The 21,589-nt window shown below is 48.0% G+C and overlaps 1 protein-coding gene across 21 annotated transcripts in view; it reads left to right on the top strand.

Annotated features, from left to right (window-relative positions):
• Positions 1-21,589, top strand: part of OBSCN (obscurin, cytoskeletal calmodulin and titin-interacting RhoGEF) — a 203,694-nt gene that overhangs the window by 117,742 nt on the left and 64,363 nt on the right. For 9 of the 21 annotated variants that reach the window (XM_025211633.1, XM_025211618.1, XM_025211620.1 and 6 more), the window contains 15 exons: positions 563-826; positions 1,186-1,449; positions 2,372-2,635; positions 3,966-4,232; positions 4,670-4,933; positions 5,611-5,877; positions 7,219-7,485; positions 8,233-8,499; positions 9,602-9,868; positions 10,527-10,799; positions 11,399-11,665; positions 14,936-15,202; positions 17,001-17,267; positions 17,629-17,898; positions 20,025-20,291. In XM_025211633.1, the coding sequence (XP_025067418.1) occupies positions 563-826; positions 1,186-1,449; positions 2,372-2,635; positions 3,966-4,232; positions 4,670-4,933; positions 5,611-5,877; positions 7,219-7,485; positions 8,233-8,499; positions 9,602-9,868; positions 10,527-10,799; positions 11,399-11,665; positions 14,936-15,202; positions 17,001-17,267; positions 17,629-17,898; positions 20,025-20,291 (4,002 nt within the window). The remainder of the gene's footprint in view (positions 1-562; positions 827-1,185; positions 1,450-2,371; positions 2,636-3,965; positions 4,233-4,669; positions 4,934-5,610; positions 5,878-7,218; positions 7,486-8,232; positions 8,500-9,601; positions 9,869-10,526; positions 10,800-11,398; positions 11,666-14,935; positions 15,203-17,000; positions 17,268-17,628; positions 17,899-20,024; positions 20,292-21,589) is intronic. The other 12 variants (XM_025211636.1, XM_025211632.1, XM_025211619.1 and 9 more) reach the window with 11 other exon arrangements.

Here is a 21,589-nt window from a genome sequence, read left to right as displayed (position 1 = left end):
AGCAGCGGCACAAATACGTGCCACTGCTATTTATCCCTGGGGAAATGCATGTTCCCACTCACGGGGACGCAGCCCAGGTGGGCACACTCACTGTGATATAACTGCCATGTTATGTGGAGCGAATGTTGAAATAGCTATTTTACGACGGCCCGTGAAGGCTATATTTCCATGTGGACAAACCCTTAGGCTGTAAATTCAAAAAGAAAAGGGGCTGCTCGTATTCAGCCCAGAGAGAGAGACTGGCTGGATCCAGCACAGCTGTGGAGACTGGTGTACGTTATGCACATTTTCCTATATGCTTTTTTTCCCCCCCAGTGCACTTCATACCAAATTGAGCCATGAGTATGTTGAGCTTTTTATGTTGTGCATCCTCTGTGAGTGGCTGGCAGCTGAGCTCTGTTTGCAGGATGCAGTGATGGTGACCACAACTGGAGTAGCTAGAATGAGGTCCCAAACGATTCAGATGTCAACCCAAGTCATAAGGGGTGACAGGCCTTCATTTGGCCACCAACTGCAGCCCTCTGATTGTTCACACACTGTCTGTTGACTTTCTGCTCCTCAGCCTTGCCCGTGCTCTTCAAGGAAGAACTGAAGGAGGCGGCAGGTACGGAAGGAGGATCTGTCTCCCTGCACTGTGAGCTGACAAAAGCTGCTCCGGTAGAGTGGAAACTAGGGCAAAACGTGCTCAAAGCAAGTAGCAAATATCAAATGAGGCAGCAAGGTACCGTGGTCGAGCTGGTTATTCATGGAGTAGAGCTGAAGGATGCTGGAGATTACACCTGTGTGTCTGGTGACCAGAAGACGACCGCTGCTTTAACAGTACATGGTAAAAAAAAACCCCAAAAGTCAATATTAAAGTATTTTCTAATATTCCTGAAATAGCTCTGTCAGTCCCTGGATTCATACCCAGGTCTCGATATCAGTTCATCGTGTCTCTGTTGCTTCTTCCATTCCACGCACGGCTCATTTCCAATGCAGTTATGCTGCAGGGCAAATGTCTTGAGTGTTGCCAGTTCACCCCTCCGAACGGAGGCAGCAAAAAAAAGTTCTTTCTTTCCCCCCTGCCGCCACCTCTTTCTTTTGCATCTCCCCCACCTTTTCCCCCTCGGTGTCCATTTCTCCGGCTCACCCCGGCCGGTTGCATTCCTTCGACAAGCATTAATGTGCTGTTTATTGTGCCCTTAGCTCTTCCTGCTCTTTTCAAAGAAGAATTAAAGAGTAAAGAAGTCAAAGAAGGAGGAGAGACCGCTCTGTCCTGTGAGCTGACCAAAGCTGCTCCCGTGGAGTGGAAGAAAGGGGGCACGGTGCTCAGAGAAAGTCAGAAATACAAAATGAGACAGGAAGGTGCCCTGTCCGAGCTGGTTATCCGCACGCTAGACGTGAAGGACACTGGCAACTATACGTGCGTATGTGGAGACCAGCAGACGACGGCCACCTTAACCGTAACGGGTAAAGATGCCTTCTCCGCAGTCACAGCTGTTTCATGTTCCCGGCTCCCAAGAAACAACCCTTGCTGTGTGTTAACATTTCCTTTGTGTTGTGCTACTGCGCACCTCATCCAGTGCAACACCCTTTTTTTTTGGAAATAACATCCCTCAGCTCTGAAGACCTAGAGGCTGCTTATGCAGAATGGTTTTAATACACATTTTAATACCCACCGTGCTTCTCCGAAGCATGGACCAGGGCACTCTTCTCACTCCTTTCTGGGACGGGCGCTTTCCCCCTCCTCTCTCCCTGCTGGACACCGGTTATGCATGAAGCTGGTTTGATTGCACTTTGTGTTGTAAGAATTTGCTCCATGCTCAGGTCCTGCTCTTGAAGACACAGGTCTGTCCGCATCACGTACAGCTGTTTTATTTTGCAGATTTGAGGAGGTCCCAAGCAAGCATTAAAATTCTCTGGGCTCTTTGCATCTGTCAATTCAAAATTGGAAGTTTATGATTTATCTCTTGCTTTCATTATTTTGGCATGTAAAGTCTTAAGACCACCTCAACCTCCAGGATGTCATATCTGTGGAGGGAAAATACCACTAAATCTGGCAAACGGCAGGGGTCAGCTGGATTAACACAACAACTACACGTCAGCTATAATGTTCTTTGCTTAGGAAACATGAGATGTGGCATGATCTGGACCCCGGGACCCTACTCCCGTGTTGTTAAGCAGCTGCAGGAATTGAAAGCATGGAGAGACAGGGCTTAGGATAGGATATTCACTTTTACAAGCTGGTCGCACCGAAGCAGACATTAGGCTAGGATAAGTGAGGAAGGTGTGAATGGAAATATCACGAGTAAAAAAAAAAAAATGAAAAAAAAGAAATTGGGTTTCACATTCTGGAATTGCAATGACCCCTTGTCCATGTTGCATCCTTTAGCCTTGCCAGCGTTTTTTAAGGAAGAGCTAAAGAATAAGGAAGGTAAAGAAGGTGGAGAAGCCGCTTTGCACTGTGAGCTGACCAAGGCTGCACCCGTAGCCTGGAAGAAAGGACACAAGATTATCAAACCCAGTGAGAAGTACAAAATCAGACAGGAAGGTGCCACTGCAGAGCTGGTGATCTGTGATCTCGATGAGAAGGATGCAGGAGATTATACCTGTGTGTGTGGAGAATATCAGACCACAGCTGCCTTGACAGTGCAGGGTAAAGCTATTTCATAATCCATATCTATGTTTTCTTTGCTATCTACTTGCTTTGCAGGATGCCTCTGCTGTGTGTGGTCATATTCCTTCATCTTTTCTGTCTTCCTCATTCACTCCCATCCCATTTCCTTGGATTAACAAATCTGGGCTTTGAGGAACCGGAGGCTACATTTATAGAAAAATCCCATTAAGCACCGTCCTGTGCTACGTGACACGTCCTGCTTCCTCCTTTTCTGTTTCTAAAACAAACTTGTCTATTCTTTAGTCTTTTTTCCTGACAGTTGCTTTCCCTGTCTGTCCCTACTGTTCGGCGAAGGAAGGAAATAGTACTCAGACACAAGCCTACGTTAGCTGAAATTTCCACTATCTGAATTTATTTTCCATTAGAGGTGTGTTCCTGCAACCACTGCTCGTATCGCACAAATACAGTTTTGCTCTGACATTTGCTTTCCTGTGGGAGCAATGATGACTTTGGGCTAGGATTTGAATCTGCTTTCAGGCTGATATAAAAAATCAGGAGCCGTGTCGCTGCCATTAGTACTTCCGTTTCAAATGGGCGTAGGAGAGAGATATCAAGTCAAAGAAGGCTGGACGTAGGGTCCGGGGTTGGGATTGGGGGTTGTCGTATTTTTGTGTAAGTGCAGCTTCACCACTACAAGTTGAGCGCTGAGATGACCTCGCACGTGCTTGAGCAGGAGAGCTAGCCATGCACGTCTCATCAAACACTGTTTGGAAGAGGTTGTTTTCTTTTGATGACTGGTGAGCCTAGCAAGGGCGACATCGGGAAAAGCGAGGAGGAGCAGCCAAATGGGATTTCTTGTTCTGGGAAAGGAGAACGAGTCGGGTGCAGACTCTGAGCTCCAGTTCTCTCACTTTTTGGAGAGAGTCCATTGGCATTTTTCTTTAAGGAAACACTCTGTGAGCTGAGCCAGACTGATCCACTGGAATGGAAAATGAGGCACAAAGGGATGAAAGCAAGTGAGAAATGTAAAATGATGCCTCAACGAGCCTTTCCAAACCTGGTTCCTTATCATCCAGGTCAGGATACCAAAGAGTACAGTCTTGACACTCCTTTTAGTGACAGTAGTAGAAACCTGGATGAATTGTACCCAAGTCAGCAACATTACACTATTCTAAACCTGGGACAAGCCATACGGGGAGCTAGGCCATCTCTTCCTCTCGGGTTATAATGCCATTGCTAGTTGTCTGTTGTTCCTCCTCTGTTCTCCAAGCTCCTTCTTCCTGTAGCCTTCCCCGTTCTTCCCCTACCATCCCACTTGTCATCCACAAACCGCCGCTGCTTGGTAATGCGTTCTGTATTGCACCCCCAGCTCTGCCTCCATTTTTCAAAGAGGAAATGCACAGCAAGGACGCCCGCGAAGGTGACACAGCCACACTGCGCTGTGAGCTGAGCACGGCTGCTGCCTCGGTGCGGTGGATGAAGGGACACCAGGTGCTCCAGCCAGGCAGCAAGTACACGATGAGACAAGAAGGCTGCATTTCAGAGCTGGTGGTCCACGATATCCATCTGAAGGATATAGGAGATTACACCTGTGTGTGTGGAGACCAGAAGACCACAGCTGCCTTAACAGTGCATGGTAAAATGACAGTGTATCAGGAACTCCCTGTACGTCTCTGTTTACTGCTTGACCTGTGAAATCCAGCCGTGTCCTTGTATTGCCAGCTTTTTTCCTTTATAACAGGGTTTGTTGGTTATTGCTGTGCTCTTTTTCTCATGCTTTCCATTTGTCTCTTTGTACGCCCAAGAATTTGTTTGCATTGCTTTCCCTGTGGTTTCTTAAGATGCCCTTTATGTGAATGTTTTCCTCTGCCATCCTGTATCCCGTCTTGCTTCATGTCCTCCTGATGGTCCTTCTCCAGTGCCCACTGAAGCCAATGGGACTCTCTCCATTGCACTCCATGGACGCTGGAGCAGGCTGTAACACTGTATGAGACACTTTTCCCGCCCCCAGAGGACAGGAAAGCTGTCAGCTGTGAATTTTCACAGGCTCTCTGTCCTTTTTATATCCCTCAGCCTTGCCTCCTGTGTTCAAGAAGGAACTGCAGGACTTGGAAGCCACAGATAGTGGTGCTGTCACGCTGCGCTGCGAGCTGACTAAGGCTGCTCAAGTGGAGTGGAAGAAAGGGCACCAAGTGCTCAAAGCAAGTGAGAAATACCAAATGAGGCAGGATGGGGCCATCGCGGAGCTGGTTATTCAAGAGCTAGACCTAAAAGACACTGGGGATTACACCTGCTTGTGTGGAGACCAGCGGACCGCGGCCACCTTAACAGTGAATGGTAAAAAGAAAAGGGCAGAAGTCATTTCTGACAATACACATATTATCTCAGTCTTAGTTGCTAAAGTAACTTCATGGAGGTGACCTCAGCCCAGCGCAATTAAAAAAGTGGCAGTCCATTTAAAAGAATTAGTGACAACACTAAGGTGGGATCCCTGTCTTAGTTCACCCTATGCTGAAAGAAGAGGAGAGAATTTGTAAAAGATAATAAGGAGGTGATTACAGAATAGTTAGGGTGTAGCTCTTTCTCATCCTCATCTTCATGCCCATCCTCATTCTCATCTTCATCCAATCTTTTCCAATAAGAGAAAAATGTGAAATGCTTATCTCCTAATGCAGGTCTTCAGAACAATTCTTTGTCTCTAAGTAGGTTTCCAAGATCAGAGGGTGATCTTTTGTGGCAAGAATAGACTCCTATAGGCCAATGGTCCTGGCTCATGCTGATAATGGGCATAATTCATAGCAAAAGCTGCTTTTGCAAGAAGTACGGTACCTTCTAGTTCTGAATATATATGTCCAATCTCTTTGGGTTAAAGGGCCTAGATTTCTATGGCAAATACTTGAGGTTTTGCTCCCCCAAAATACATGAAAGAGGTAGAGAATTCAAGACCCCACCATCTTATCCTTCCCAAGCTCCCCTAAGTGTTGTAGACTGCAAGGCATGTTTCTGTTTTGTAGCCCGGCCAGCCCTGTTCAAACACGAGCTTCAGAATATGGAGGCAGAAGAAAGCAGCGCCGTCACTTTGCAGTGTGAGCTCACCAAACCCAACGTGCCGGTGGGTTGGAAGAAAGGACCTACCCCTCTCTCTCCTAGCTCGAAATATGAAATGAGGCAGCGGGGCTCCATTGCTGAACTGGTCATTCATGACTTACAACTGGAAGATTCAGGAGAATATACCTGTGACTCTGGCGATCAGCAGACGACTGCGGCAGTGGCCGTACATGGTAGGCAGATCACTGCAACCCTGGACATATGCTATGAAAAGAAAATCCTGGTTTCCCCAGGGCTCTGTGTTTGCTTTCCTGATGGCCCTGAACTCCAGGGTAGGAATGGGCTTGAGTATGCTGCCATTCCTTTGAAACCTGAACAACTATCACTGGAGATTTGATGCACATTTAGTTAATAATGTCTTTGGTGCACTGTGCTGGGAAGTCAGGGAGAGATGCCAGTTCAAACCTCTCTCTAGCGGAGAGTAGACCCCAGGCTACCTTGGAGGGGTTTTGTTTGACACATGGGGAACGTTTGGGTAGCCGCAAAGTAGTTAAACCGATATAGCGATGTATGCATGCTACGCACCCAAGTCATTTGAGTGCAGCGAAGTTGGTAGCAGGTGAGATTCGGTGAGCTACTCACAGCAGTGAATTAAAGAGGCAGACCGGTGCTATCAATGCTGCTGTTTATGAATATGGCCATGCATTAAAAATGCACCTCAGGGAAAAGCGGTGTCTGGTGCAACTTTAAGGTCTTGCTCTGAATCAAAATGTTGAACATGGCTGCAGTCACTGAATTAATTGAGAGGAAAAAGAGAGATGGGGTTTTTTGTTGTTGCTGCTGAGTTCCCTGTTGTGTTTCTGGGCTACTCACTAGTTCGTGGAAGCAAAAAACAATCTTTGTTACCTCGTCCCAGTGATCAGCATCACATACTGAGGCGCTAGCATTGATGTTCAAGTAGCGCTGTCCTAACTAGCTTTCCAAGCCCCTTCTGCCACACCGATGGGATCCCCCCTGAGACATGAACCTCTTTCTCTACTTCCACTCACAAAGTTACATTCATCTCCCAGGGCACTGACCACTTCCACCACATTTTGAAAGGCATTGGCTGAGGGTTTATTGCAGGGAGAGACCTAACCCAACACTCTTGTATAAGTTTTGGGAGTTGATATGAGGATATAGGATAGCATAGGAGGCAAAATGTCCTTCCATTTTAGTCCTTGCTTCTGGCCTGGTGCCCTTTGAATGAAGCAGTCTCTGCTCTCATGGAGATTCTTCCATAGGGACGTCTGGTTAGCTCGAACCATTTGCTGTCTTCCTTGTCCGTTCCATGGATCACCTTAGGAAACGGAGCTGCTTGTGGGTTAGCTGTGCTCCTAAACTCTGCAAAATGCCATCAGCTTTTGGTACACAACATGGTCTATGCAGCAGGCTGTCAAGAAATAGTCCGCAGACCAAAGCTGGATCAACACCGGATGAGATTTTTCATGAAGGACCTGGACAGGAGGGCTCCTTTTCAGTGGGGGGGGGGGACAAAAATGTACTTAAAATGTTTTATGTCTCAAATTTTGCAGCCCTGCCAGTTGTATTTAAGCAACCTCTTCAAAACAAGGAGGCTGAGGAAGGAGGGACCGCTGCATTATGTTGTGAGCTCTCAAAACCCAATTTTCCTGTGGAATGGAGGAAAGGAGGTCTGGGGCTCCGGCCCAGCGATAAGTATGAAATGAGACAGAGGGGATGCTCTGTAGAGCTCTTAATACACAACCTCAGACTAGAAGACACGGGAGAGTACAGCTGTGATACTGGGGATCAAGAAACAAAGGCTTCGCTAAACGTGAAAGGTAGGTGATACGGGTCCCTCTCTGACCTGCCCTCACTCCTGGAGCAATAGATTTTCTCCAACACAAGTTATTCAGTAACGGTGTTGAGGCCCGTGACTTTTCTGTGTTATATTTTTTTCCTTATCTTGTAGTAATACTTTTTAAAAATAGCACCACACCATTATACTGAAAGGAAAAGCGGCGTGGACATGCACAGTACTTTGTTTGCTTTGAGTGTGCATGTGTGTCTGTACAAGCATCTGTGCGTTTGCTTGTAATGTGAGTTATTTTCCAAGTAGACATTTGGGAGAGTTTGAGAAGAGCTCTACCGCAGTTTGACTCGATGCATAGCTAATGTCATAGCTGTGCCATTAAGAAAAGTGGAATTTCTCCCTCTGATTGCCGGAAGGAGGCCACCTGAGCCTTTTCGGCTCTCCTATGGAGGTTCACGAGGATGCATTTTTGAATGCTGACATTTCTCTGCAATCAGTTCATGGATGCGTTTGCTTGATGAACTCAACCAAGGGAAGGAAAGTTGTCAAACAGCACCGGAAGGACACTTTACGAATCCATCTTGCTCCTTTGAATGTAGTGGAGTTTGTTGCCGTCATTATGGACAGATCGGAAGATATATTTTATAGTAGTCGCTTTTGGGGCTTTGTCAACATGCAGGTTCTAGGTTTCCCACAAGCAGATTCTGAACATGTTCACTAGTAGTGCTTGATTTGGGGTTAAATAAAAGCCCCTGTTATTTTCTTTTCCTTTTAGCCCTCCCAGTTCTGTTCAGAAAGAAGCTCCAAGACAAAGAAGCAGAAGAAGGAGCTTCAGTAAGACTTGAGTGTGAGCTGACAAAGGCCAATGCAGTTGTGGAATGGAGGAAAGGCACCGTGGACCTCTTCCCATGTGCCAAATATGAACTGAAATTGCAGGGTCACGTCGCTGAACTTGTCATTCACAACGTGGAACCAGGAGACGCCTCTGATTACACTTGCGACACTGGAGACCAGCAGAGCACGGCAGTCCTCAGAGTGAACGGTTAGCATTGTGCCCAAAGGAGCAAAATGTTATTGTGTGCCATCATATGGAAGATACGCTGGATTTCTTTATAGTCATCAAAGTGAATATAAGACGAGCGAGAGAAAAGCAGGCATAAAAATCATGCACAATCATAGAGCGCACAAGAGGAGTCTTGCAGAACAGTTCCCAAAAGAAGGGCTGTTCAGGTGCAAAATGCCTCCTTTTGTGTCCCACATGTATTAACATGTACACCAAACTACACGCTCTGTAACAGCTTTATGATTGTAGCAACTCTTGTACTGATTGTACATGATTGTACATACAACTCTTGTATGATTGTACATTTATTCTTCTTCCTGTTTGGCAGTGTGGATTCCAGTGAATAGGCAGGCACGTTCATCCTCAACCAGTTACAAAAGCACTGTTAAGACCAAGTGATTTCCATCTTCAATGCTCTGCATTGTTTGTTTAAACGCTTTGAGCATTGAAACAAACCGGAAATCGTGTGCGTCTCTAGTCGCCGTATTAGCCTGTCTTGTAAAAGTTGTGTGGCTTTTGTCGAAGAGGTTGGATGGAATCGCTTCTTTGGTCCGAACAGTGCCCTGGCTGGCTGGATGCACAGAGCGTGTCAAATGTTGCATCTTCGGTGAAGGATGATTGTTGAGAAGCTAAGGATTTTGAAAGGATAGTGACAGAGAACATGTGTACAAACTGGAGTCTCCGCTCACTTACGTTGGTGTAAATCAGGAATAATGCAATGAGAATCAATGCATTTACACCGGTTTTAGAAGGGAAGAATCAGACTCCGCTTAGAATGGATGCTAATGGCATTAGGAGTCAGGGTGCACAACCTGGTGCTTCAGAAGAAGGCTCATGGGAGAGATCCTCCTGAGGAAGAAACCCTAGACTTTATGTGAAATAAAAGCTTTAGATAAACAGCCCTCAGCTTGACCTTCTCCAGGTCCAGGTGAGGCAACCAGTTTGGTGTGTGTCAGGATGCTGATGTACAAATTTACTCCGCAGTCTGAGGCCCCTTGTGTTGGATTGTTCCTTGGTTGATCTTTCAGGACCCAAGCACGTAGCTAATGGATTTGTCTATTGGCTGCTTTTGACTCCACAGCCATCAAACCCCAGTTCACGCGGCAGCTGAAGAACGAGGAAGCAGAAGTTGGAGGAAAAGTCAAACTCCGCTGTGAGGTCACGATCGCTAACGCTACAGTGGAGTGGGAGAAAGACGGCACGGTGCTTCAGTCCGGTCCCAAGTATGAAATGAGACAAGACGGTACCATTCACGAGCTGCATATACATCGCTTGGAGTCAGCGGATGCTGGAGAGTACTCCTGCATTGCTGGGGAGCAGATGAGCACTGCAGTGTTGACTGTGAAGGGTAAGAGCTGGTGGCTGGGGGCACAGATTTTCATTAGGAGCTGAGACTTCACAGTCTAATACTCACTACTTACGAAACAGGCTTGAAAAATGTACCCGGAGTACATGCTTGTTGTCACAGGATAACAGAAATTTAAAATCTCATGGCTCCGACCGGGGCAGGTGTGAAAATACCATTGTGTCCCCACCAGGGAAGCATTTTTCTTTGGAGTCGGCCCAAGATCATGAAACATAGCCCCATGGTATCTCAACCTTTCGTCCACCCCTTACTATTTTCCATTCCATGAGCAATACAATCATCTTTGCCTTTGTTTTCAGTGGCATAAGCATACCATCATGCAACATCAAAACATAATTAATACACAATATATTCATTGGAAAAAGGGGGGGATAACCCTTGTGAGGGCTGTTAGCTATACTGCTCCATATACTGCTCAGAGGTGTTCAACTACCAGGGTGAATAGGGATGTGATACTAAGTGCTCAAATACCAGGGTGAATAGGGACATGATACCAAGTGCTCACATACCAGGGTGAATAAGGATGTGATTTGATAAAGTAGTCCAGTAGTTTTGTAGCATTAGGATTAACCACTCTTATGGATTTTGGTCCTTGAGACACCTTTCGCTCTTCTACTAATGAATCTTGCAACATTGGCAGAACCTGATGTGACCATCGTTAGTGGCCTGAAGAACATGGTGGTTTTTGAGGAAGAAGACGCCGTGTTTCAGTGCAAGGTGTCTCACGAGAATGCAAAGGACGTGGAGTGGAAGCTACAGGATGTTGCGCTGCAAAGCAATGAAATGAATGAGATCTCTGTGGAGCAAGGCAAGATTCACACGTTGAGACTGAGGAAGGTCACCCAGCAGGATACGGGCACCATCACTTTCCGAGTGGGGCCATACACATCCACAGCAGAGCTCACCGTGAAAGGTAACAAGCTTCATGGTCTGGGAGGGAGATGGCTTTTGGGAGAGCCGGCAACATTAAAATGTCCAGGAAACTGAGCTGAATGCAGCTTACAGAGGCATCGGCTGCACGCAGCGTAGAACTGCTATGACCAGACACATTACCAAGATTGGCTGTCTATTGATAAAGCACCTCGCTTTTCCCTGTTGTTTCCTACCCTTCTCCACCGTATGGTATATAGAGCTTCTCACTCAGAAAAATCATTCCTTGTTCTTCTTCCACATTTTGTAACCGCTGTCTAGGTCAAGTCACCATCATGCCTGAATCAGGCTAAATGCATTCAGTGTGCCTAATTTGGGCTTCTTTATGTTGGGGCAGTTTTTAAGAGGGGCTGAGTCTAAACTGTAGGCTTCCACTTATAACATGTACGTAGAAAATAAACCTCTTTTCAGCATTTAATAGTCCATTGTCGCGATTGCAAGGCAATTAATGGGGGAACAAAGCGTTTTGAAGAGTTCCAGACTGAGTAGAAGAGAATAAGTGGTTGAAAGTGGAATTAGGAAAATGATATTAGGCATTTGTAGGCTCCTGGATTTCCATCTTTCCTATCTTTATCATTTCAGCATTGCCCCCGGTCTTCAAAGAGAAGCTAAAGAACCTAGATATGCAGGAGGACGGTACGGCTGTCTTAGCGTGCCAGGTCTCTCAGCCCAATGTCTCAGTGGAGTGGAGGAAGGGCTCCCAAGTGATTTCTTCAAGTACCAAATACGAAATCAGGCAAGAAGGGATGACCCATACATTGAAGATTTATAATTTAAAACCAGAAGACTCCGGAAAATACACTTGTGATAACGGAAACCAGCAAACGACAGCCCTGTTAACTGTCCAAGGTAGGTCGTTGGGGTTTTTGAAATGAGATGCTTGTTCCTGATTATGATGGGCACCGTCCAACTTCTCCCAAATAGTTTGAGCCAGCATCTCAACTGATCCTTTGATTTCAGGGGAGGTATTATCATGCTGGGTCATGGGTGGCCAAGTCCGGGAGGTCATTCAGGGCTCGAGGGACCCATGGGTTCAGGTGGAGTGAGTGGATTCCAGGGACAAGCTGGATCAGGAACCAGGAGGTCAATCTGGCCACTGGATCTGGGGGGTAAACTGAGCCAGAGGATCAGGCAGAGCAGAGTTGTGGGGCAAGGCAAGTTGAGAAGCCAGGAGGTCAAAGAGAGAACAGGCAGAGGCACAAGCCCTAAGGAACAGGGAGGCAAACTGGGTTCAGTTTGAGCTCCCTTGCCCAGATGCTTCCTGGTCCTGCTCCAAGGTTTATATGGGAGGGAGTGAAGGACTGGTTGAACCTGAGCAGCCACCCCGGTAGCAGGGAGTAAGCAGATGGCTGGGCCCTGATGGAGATTTCTGGCCAACACTGCTGGACCTAAATGGTCAGCTAGAGAGGTGGGAGATTGGACCGAGCGGCTAAACGGGGCAGATCGAGGCCCCATGTTTAAGGCTGTGGCCTGACAGTTGTTCTGATTTACACAGCTGAAGATCCACACTTTTTTTTCAGAAATTATGCTAAGTGCTAGTTTTGAATAGCGTTAGAGTGATGTTGTAGCCTCGGCGGTCCAGGAATGACATGAAAGGCAAGGATTTTGGGGGGGGGGTGATATCTTTTATTGGATCAGTTACGTGGCTTGAATAAAATTAGATGAGCTTTTGAATGCAAGACATTCTTCATCAGGTTTCTGAATAGCATAAGACAGATTTATTTCAATCCACTAGTGAATCCAATGAACCTTGGCATGTGCATGGATGCTAAACAGTTATGAAAAACTTTTACTGCACATGTGCAGCTGCTTATAAATCTTACTTGCCTATTATCATAGCTTATATTGTGAAAGCAAAGGATGAATATCTACCAGCTAGGAGGCCAGGCTGAGTTGGCTGAAGTTCTCCGCAAGCAACACCTGTACCTCTCTGCCAGTGTGTTTTGGTCCTGAGCTGAGAAAGCTTGAAGTCCAGATCTGGACCACTGTAGATTTTAAGGCCAAAGAGGACTGTTAGATCATCCAGTCTGGCCTCCTGCATACCGCAGGCTTTAAAATGTCCATTATTTTTTATTTTCCTGAGCCCAGTGATTATTCAGCCAGTCCACCACAATCCTCATATTAAGAGCTCTTTGTTATTGGCCTCAGATGCCATACACCAAAAATATGTGGTTCTTCACGATCAGATAACAGTCCTGATGCTGCTCTCACTTACACCAGTATAAATCAGGAACTATTTCATAGAAGTCAATGCAATTACAGAAGTAAAAATTATCTAAAAACTGACTTGGGCGTAACATTAGTATCCTTAGTTGTACGCCTGAACCAAAGGAAGGCATCCAAAATGTGGCTGTCAACACAGAGGCCACCAAAATGACTGAACACTTCTGAAAGTATAGGCTTAAAGGCTTGTGTTTACAGCAAGGCATGGCCAAGCCTAAGATTCGAGCCCAGATCATTTTGGCTCCTAGACACCTGTCAATTCACTAAATTACAGTATCAGGCAGAGACCCTTAAATATATTCCATCACTGCATGCACCAAAGTACCTTTCCCAGTCTCAGCCTGGGTGTGCCCGATGTGCTGGCTCCCTGCACAGCCCCGCTCCCCCCGCCAATGCTCTGTGGCCACAGCCGATGGGCGATCCATGCATGGGGGAGCATGGTTTGCAGCCATGCCTGGGGTGGGGCATGGAGAGCGACACTGTGTAGCTGTGCATCATGCCCCCCCTACACCTAGCACACCCCATAGCCACAGTTGGCAATCACTCCTGCAGCAGTGGGGGCTGCGCAGTCACAGGGTGCCACATGGGGAGTGGGTGCGGGGGGTGCACTGCACCCCGCAGATGCATGCTGCAGCTGGTGGGTGCTCCTTGCGCCTGTCCCCCACCCCCTGTGTGTCCTGTGCACCCCGCACCCAGCTGTAGCTGGCGGGCAATCCCCCACAGATGTGGGAGCTTTGCACACCAGGGGCTAGAGGCACGACTGCAGGGTGCCACATGGGGAGCCAGTGTGAGGCGTGTGCCCCACCTCGTGGCCATGTGGTACAGCCAGTGGGCTCTGCCTACGTACCCCACGCCCGTTCCTTGCATGGTGCCCTGCGGCCACATGCAAGACCCCCCCATGCCATGTACCACACCCCCACATGGCCGTGCCACGCTCCCTCTCCTATCATCTCCCCTCTCCCACCGTGCCGTGGGGCACACCCTGGCCCCCACGCCTCTGCCTCCGCCTGTCTGTCCATCTGTCAGTTAAGGCTCCAGGCCACACAGGTGCAGTTGGCCCAGAGCATTATGGACAGACAGACACACAGCTGGAAGTGCCACAGCTTTTATTATATTAAAATTTTACTAGGGTCATGTATAAAAATACATTATGTCAGACATGCTATTTTATTTTGTTATTTTAAGACACAGAATTGGTCTCAAAGTTCAGGGGAAGTGAAATGAGTCAAAATGTCATGTGAGAATTGTCACTTGAAGACTCTTCCAGTTTCATTTGGCTGTAGTATGACCCCTCATTGCATCTGCTATTGGTAGGGGTCTATCTAGATCCCGGGGAGACTTACCGACTTTCGTGGTGTTAAGTTCTCATTCGGTGGTCATTTCATGGTGGCCCTGCCCATCAGCATTGATTGGCAGAGAGGCCCTTCCCCTTGGCACTGATTGGTGGAGAGGCCCTGGGAAGGTAGAGGGATGAAGGTGCAACCACCATCTTGATTGTTGGCTGCTCTTCAAGTGGCCTTGCCCCTTGGTACTGATTACCATAGAGGTCCTAGCGGGGGAAGAGAGACGAGGGGGCAGTAGCCGTCTTGACTTATCTGCTGCCCTTTGTCCCACCACGCCAATTGGTGCCTTCCCCTCCTGGCAACGAGGACTGCTGGCTTCCACTGGGGAGCCAGCATTTAATTTTCATGAAGTTTTTGTTGTTATTGTTGATTTTGCAGATTTCGTGGACCATCCCGAATTTGGTGGTTTCCACGAAATCTGTGAAACCACAAATGAAGTAGGTCCCGAGTTACTGGTGCACCCCAGTGAATCAAGCGCCGTTGTGCTGTGTGGGGATGGGTGTGCTGAACGGTGTGCTAGGTGACCCGATCTGCTTTTCTCGGGGGGTCCCAGGCATCCCAGCACTATTTGAAAAAACCCTCCAGAACCAAGAAGCCGAGGAGGGCTCCACTGCCACCCTGCATGCCGAGCTCTCAAAACTCGATGCGCCAGTGAAGTGGCGAAAGGGCTCAGTCCTGCTCCAAAGCGGTGCCAAGTATGAGATGAGGCAGTCGGGATCCAGTGTGGAGCTCCTGATTCGTGACGTGCAGCTGAAGGATGCCGGAGACTACACCTGCGATTCCGGCGATCAGCAGAGCACTGCATCGCTGCTGGTAAAAGGTGACGAGGCATTTCCTGTCCCTTTTTATGCATTTTGGGTTTAGTTTGAATGCGTCGGTTCTCCACGTGGCATGAAGCTCGAGGACTGTGGGCATAGCCCCTCGGCACCCACAGTTATAAAGTGTTGCAGCACTTCCATCTGCAGCCTCCATCTGTGGCTGTTGCCATCAGCCTAGCGGTGTCTCCGTGCAGGCTGTAGGCAGACAGAGGCATCATGGGGCCTCTGTGGTTCTTGTTATTCAGGCAGCTTATTTACGCTATAGGTTCTCCAATGTAACGCGTGTTCTTGCTGGCTGTTAGGATGCCCGGAACAGCAACGAGGAGGCTGCACCACTACAAAATAACCCTTTTCCCTTCCTTTCAACAGCCCTTAAATGCAGCTGCCCTATAACCCCCCTGGGACTAGCATCCAGCAGCTGGGCATGACACCCATGGGACTTTGTACACACCACAAAATTGGCCTTTAAAGTGGCTTCAGTGCCCTTTTCCACCGCTTTAATGGTGTTGCTGTTTGCACGCTCAGTGGCATAATCCACTTCAATGGTGTTGCTGTTTGCACGCTCAGTGGCGTATTCCATTTTAGATGACTTTGGTACTTAGCAAGATAAAACACCTCTGAGATGTTTTAGTTTGCTACCTAACAAAGTGCAGCAGTGCACGGGGCGCTGTAAGCCGGCGTGTTCGGGGCTTGGCAAGCCCCGCGCAGCTCAGGGGTGGTGGGACCCAGCAGCAGCTCATGCGGGGGGGATATAAGTGCTTCCCTCTGCTGCTGTGGTGCCCCTCAAGACCTCCCGGGCCAGGTGCCAGTGGGTGGGTGCCACCTGGGGGGTCCCCATGCAGCTCAGGGACCATTCAGCCCACCAGCAGCTCCCTTCTATCCTTGCTGCCGAAGAGGCAGGTAAGGATTGGGCCCCCACCCTTGTGTACATGCCACGAGGGTTTAGTTTGGTTTAATTCTTCTTAAATTGAAAAATGTTTTTAAAAACCCACCATTTCAATTTAGGGAGAACTAAACAGAGTTAGTTTCGTGGCATGTACAAGCACCCAGCCATTTTGGTGTCCTCAGCGCCTGCTGCATAATGGCCATGGCGTGTACAAGCAACCCCCACCTTCATTTCCTATCAATGCCTCCTATATTTTCCGAACAAAACCTCCCTCCCCTGTAACTCTCCCCTTGTGCGTCATCGATACCGAATTTACCCCTGGTGGTGTTAATGCAAACAGTTCCTTTACCAGATCCAGCTTTCCGAGATGGGCACATGAAGGGCAGATGCTCGTTTCCTCCTTTGGGTTCCAGCAACCTAACGATCCAATTTAGGCACTTGAGTGCTAAGGTCGGTACCCAAATGCAGAACGAAATGCTCATGTTACAGCATGGGCTTCTGCTTCTGGGAACAGTGAGCTGATTTGCAGCAGGCACTAAGCGGCCAGCCGTTCATGCTGTTTTGGGCTGGAGTTCTGGGTATTCAGCATCTCAGAAAATGAGGCCTTCCAGATTCGCACCCCAAGAATAACAGCATTTAGGAAAGCATGTAAGGGTTGCTGGGGTTTACTGTAAGCATCGCTTAGACCCAAGCCCACCAGGGTTCATTTCTACAATCGCTAATGTTGATGTGAAACGAATTAACCCATTGCTCCTGCGGGACTGATTCTGCTGGAAAGAGGATCAAATGGCACACCTGCGTATGAAAGCCAGCAGACCAGAAAACAGCCCTTGATCAGGGGCGTATCAGAAAGTCAGTTAAAGAGGGTCACAAATGAAGAGTAATTGTGTCTTTTCCTGCTTATCTTGGCTTAGCTTTGCCAGTGCTTTTTATACAACCGCTGCAGAATCAGCAAGCGGAAGAGGGTGGCACCATCACCCTGAGCTGTGAGATCTCTAAACCCAACGCCCCTATCAAGTGGAAGAAGTCAGGGAAATTGCTGCAGCCCAGTGACAAGTATAAGATGCACCAGTCAGGCCTCGTGGCCGAGTTGACAATTTGTAACCTGAAGGAAGGCGATGCTGGGGAGTACACCTGCGACACGGGAGACCAGCAAACCACTGCAGCACTGTCTGTGAAAGGTGGGCCTTTGCACTGGCTTTTGACTGATGGATCATTTCAGCTCATATGCATGGCACCGCAGTGAAATACGGTGTCATCACAGTGTGGTAGCATAATATCCTGCTGTATCTGGTCCTAGCAAAACAACAAAGTTCGGCCTGTGACTTTGCAGAAGCAGAGCAGGGCCCTTAGAGAGTCAAGAGCTTCGTATTACTTACTGAAAAATGTTTGCATATTCCCAGAATAATATTGTGGTAAATGCCCAAAGAGCTTTGAGCATGCCATGTTGTCAATGATGATGATGATGGGTGTTTAAAACAGGGGAGCGCGGTGAGATGTTTGAAGATGTGCTTAAAACCATTTTAACTTTCTCTGTCAAAGAGCCAGCAGCAAGCATAGTGGAGGTGCTAAAGGACATCACCTTGTATGAAGGAGAGGACGCCGTGTTCGAATGCAGGCTCTCCCAGGAGAACGTCCAGGACGCGCAGTGGTGCCTGGGAGGGGTCCCTCTCCAGGTCAATGAAATGAATGAGATAAAAGTGCAAGGGAAGCTTCACACCCTGACCCTGCGGAGGGTCACGCTAGAAGACTCCGGTCCCATCAGTGTCAAAGTGGGGGCTCATACCTCCGAGGCCCAGCTCACAGTGCAAGGTGAGCAAGCCACCCCCATGAGACGTGTGGTTTCCGTGCAATAGTTATTTCCTTACGATCTATTGACCTATTTATTTAGATATATATCCTGCCCTAGGCAGAAAGGCCCAGGGCAGTTTGCAATAAAAGACAAACAACCCACCAAAGCAGCAACAGATTCCCCAAAGGACACCCTAGAAATGCCACCCTACTCCTCCTTCCCTCCAGCACCCAGGGAGAGCGGGGCACCCCCCCATCCCAGCTGTGCTTCCCAACTCTTCCCAGCCCCCATTCACATCTAGGTATAGAAAATCACTTCCTACTTCCCTGCCCCCTTGCCCACTGACTTCCCATTCCCCTGCCTCTCACCCAAAGGAGATCCCGCTCCTTTCTGCTGCAGAGTGTCCGTGGCCACCCCCAACATGCATACTCCCTCCCTTCCCCTCAACAAACACAATAAGACATTTAAAAGAGCCAGATCACGGGGATACCGAAAGCCACACCATCCCCAGCTAAGGGCAACACTAAAGGGTGCCCATGAGTGACTATGGGAGGACTTTTTTTTAATGCACCTTTTTTTTCAGACTCGTAATCATAATCAGACCTTTCAGCAGAAACCTGTCATGCAGAAATGCAGGACTGAGAGGGAGCCACTGAGTCCCAGCCCCTGCGTTTTCTGCCTAATACCTCTTCAGTCCTGTGATCCCATTAGACTTGTGGCCCTAACTTTCTCCATCATGTCCTTTCTCTATCCAGTCTGCCTTCTCTTCAGACTCCTTAACGATCTAGATAGGCCCAGAATCAATCTGGCCTTCCTTGATGCCTGTTCAGTGAGTTTTGCCCCAGGCTTACCCACCATTGCTGCCCTGGGTCTGTCTTCCTCCAACAGGAGCTCTGTCCATCTGCTCCTCACTGCTGGAGCCCTTCCCTTATATGACTCTCAGCCTGTCTGGTGGTCCTTAAAGGACTCTGTCCCTTCTCCCCTGCCATGGGGGTTGCATGTCTTTGTTACAGAAAGGGCCTCAAGACTCATCTGGTCAAACTCCCTGCACGAATGCTGGAATGCCGTTCCCAAACTATCCGTATCCGACACTTATCCAACTGTTTATGAAACTTGGGTATGTCCCTGTAGCGACAATCCAGCCACAATCAGACATCCCCAAGAAACCACGAACCTCACTCCGATGGTCATCATCGGTAGTCAAAATGAAGTCTGCAGCAAAATTATCCTGAATCTGGTACAATACCACTGTCTCTAGATAATAATATTCTGCAACTTTTAGGAACTCCAGTGACATGTTGGTACTGGCTGCAGGAGACTTGTGTTCTTGCCCCAAGCTATCCCCCAAGCTATGTCATTAGGAGGGATCCTGGTTTTCTCTGATTTAAAAAAAAATCTCTAACTTTCAGTTAAAAAAAAGTAACCCCAAATCCACATTTTTTCTGTGACTTAAATGAAACACCGCTAATATATAGATATACGTGTAGCAGTGTTTCATTTTAATCATGGAAAATGTAGATTTGGGGTTCCTTTTTTTCAACAGAAAATTGGGGATTTTTTTTTTAAATCAGAGAAAACCAGGATCCCTGGTCATTAGTCAGCTCCGTGTGGCGTGCAGGTCCTCTGTGGTCTACAATACTACGTGCTGGGGATTTGCACTAGTGCAAATCGTAGGATCACAGGAAAGTAGGACTGGAAGGGACCTCACAAAGTCTCTAGTCATGCCCCCTGCAGTATCATCCCTGACTAAAAAATCCCAGCCAAGTGTTTGTCTAACCTTTTCTTGAAAATGTTCAAGAGTGGAGATTCAACAGCTTCTGTAGGTAGCCTGCTCCAATGCTTGACCACCCTCATAATCAAAGTTATTTCTAATCTGTAGCTTAAATTTTCCCTGCTGCATCTTGAGGCCATTGCTCCTAGTTCTGTGCCCTATGGCCACAGAAGAAAATCCCATTTCCATTTTGCTGGCATAACCAATGGAAGATTTCAATCAAGCCCGGCTTATCTCCGACAAATGGAATAGACACATGATGAAGTCTCACCATTCAAAGGAGCTATTCTGAGTTTCTTGTGCTCACAGATATTCAAGTCCCCTGACTCCATGCCCAGCTACATTTATGCAGCAGTGCTATCTCTATTTTTACAGAGGCCCCAGTAACATTTGTACGACTGCTCCAGAGCCTGGAAGCCCAGGAGGGCGATTCAGCAGCTCTGCGCTGTGATGTGTCCAAGCCTGACGTTGCTGTGCAGTGGAAGAAAGATGCATCCCTGATCCAGTCCAGCAAGAAGTTTGAGATCAAGAAGGAAAGGACTACACATACTCTGATCATTCATGATTTAAAGCCTGAGGACACAGGGGAGTATAGCTGTAGCACAGCTGACACAAAGACAACTGCCAACCTTGAAGTTAAAGGTGAGGATCTGTGCCCGTGCTCTGAAACTAGCCATAGTGCAGTACTATGTCCTCAAGTGTTTATACCCTAAAACTGCTCTTGAATGCAAGGGTTTCACCATGCCTCCCCGTGCCACTCTGCCCTGCCACGCTGGGTCCCATCTGCTGGGCCACGGAGGATCCCCTGGGAAGAGCAGCAGGGCAGGGAGCTCCAAGCCTGCAGCGGGCAGCCTGCATCTGCCTCTGTCCCATGGGCTCTATGCAAGTAAAATAAATGCAATGGTGGTTTTCCGAACAGATTTAGCTTTATTTTGCAGATATGGTTAAATCTGCTTTCTGGTTTATATAAGCAGCGCTCCAGTTCAAATCACTGGGCTTTTCAAATCCCAAACCTAACTGGCAGCGCTTTGGAAAAATGTGCATCATCCTTGATTTGGCTGAGAGAGGTAAGTCAAAAGTGGAACCGCTGCAACTTCAGAGGTTCAGATGAATTCACATCAGGCCTCGTTCTGCCTGTTGAAAACCTGCAACCTCACCAAGTTAAAACTGAAAAATGAAACCAAATCTTTCCATGCCCCCCATCTGACGTCTTGCTGGAAACCCTTCATCACTCTGAACGGCCTTTGAGGACAGAGGCCCTACATTAGCCTCCAGTGCGAAACTACTCTGTAAAACATTACAGTATACATTACATCACAATATTACATTACAGCAAGTAAATGATTGACCGGAAAACTATCCTTGAATCTGATACATCTTGGCTAAATGCAGACATTCAGGGGGGTTATGGGGAAGGTTAGAGCAAGTTAAAAATGGCCACCAGATCTAACTTAGTTCAACCTGGCTCCACGGGAGCAATTGGGGGGACAGTGGGGCGGGGGTAGTCAGCATCTGCAGAGGGATCAGAGGAGCAGGGGGGTTTCACAGGAGTGATGGGGGGGACGGCGACATCCATGGGGAGATGCGGGGTGGGATCTGCAGGAGCGATGTGGGGGGCAGGAGGCATCCATGGGGGGATGCAGGGACAGATGGGATCCATGGGAGCGATCAGCGGGGAGGCAGTGTCTGTGGGGCTTGCTCATGGGGGACACTGGGGTGTTTTGCAGGTGACTGGGGCTATTTTTAGCCCCCAAAGACCCCTGATCCGCCTCCAATTCCCCCAACTCCCTCTGCTAGCCCCCCCATCCCAAATTACTTTAGATCAGGTGGCTATTTTTATCATGATATAACCTGCCCTGTGTCTTCACTTAGCCTCTCTCCTATCCTACATGCCTATAACCTCAACAGAAGTGAATGCAGGCAGACCTCGTCTCACTACT

Source organism: Alligator sinensis, unplaced genomic scaffold (assembly GCF_000455745.1).
Source record: "Alligator sinensis unplaced genomic scaffold, ASM45574v1 scaffold1398_1, whole genome shotgun sequence".
Lineage (NCBI taxonomy): Eukaryota > Metazoa > Chordata > Crocodylia > Alligatoridae > Alligator > Alligator sinensis.
The sequence above is the reverse complement of the archived record's forward strand: the minus strand, read 5'-3'. Positions and strand labels throughout refer to the sequence as shown.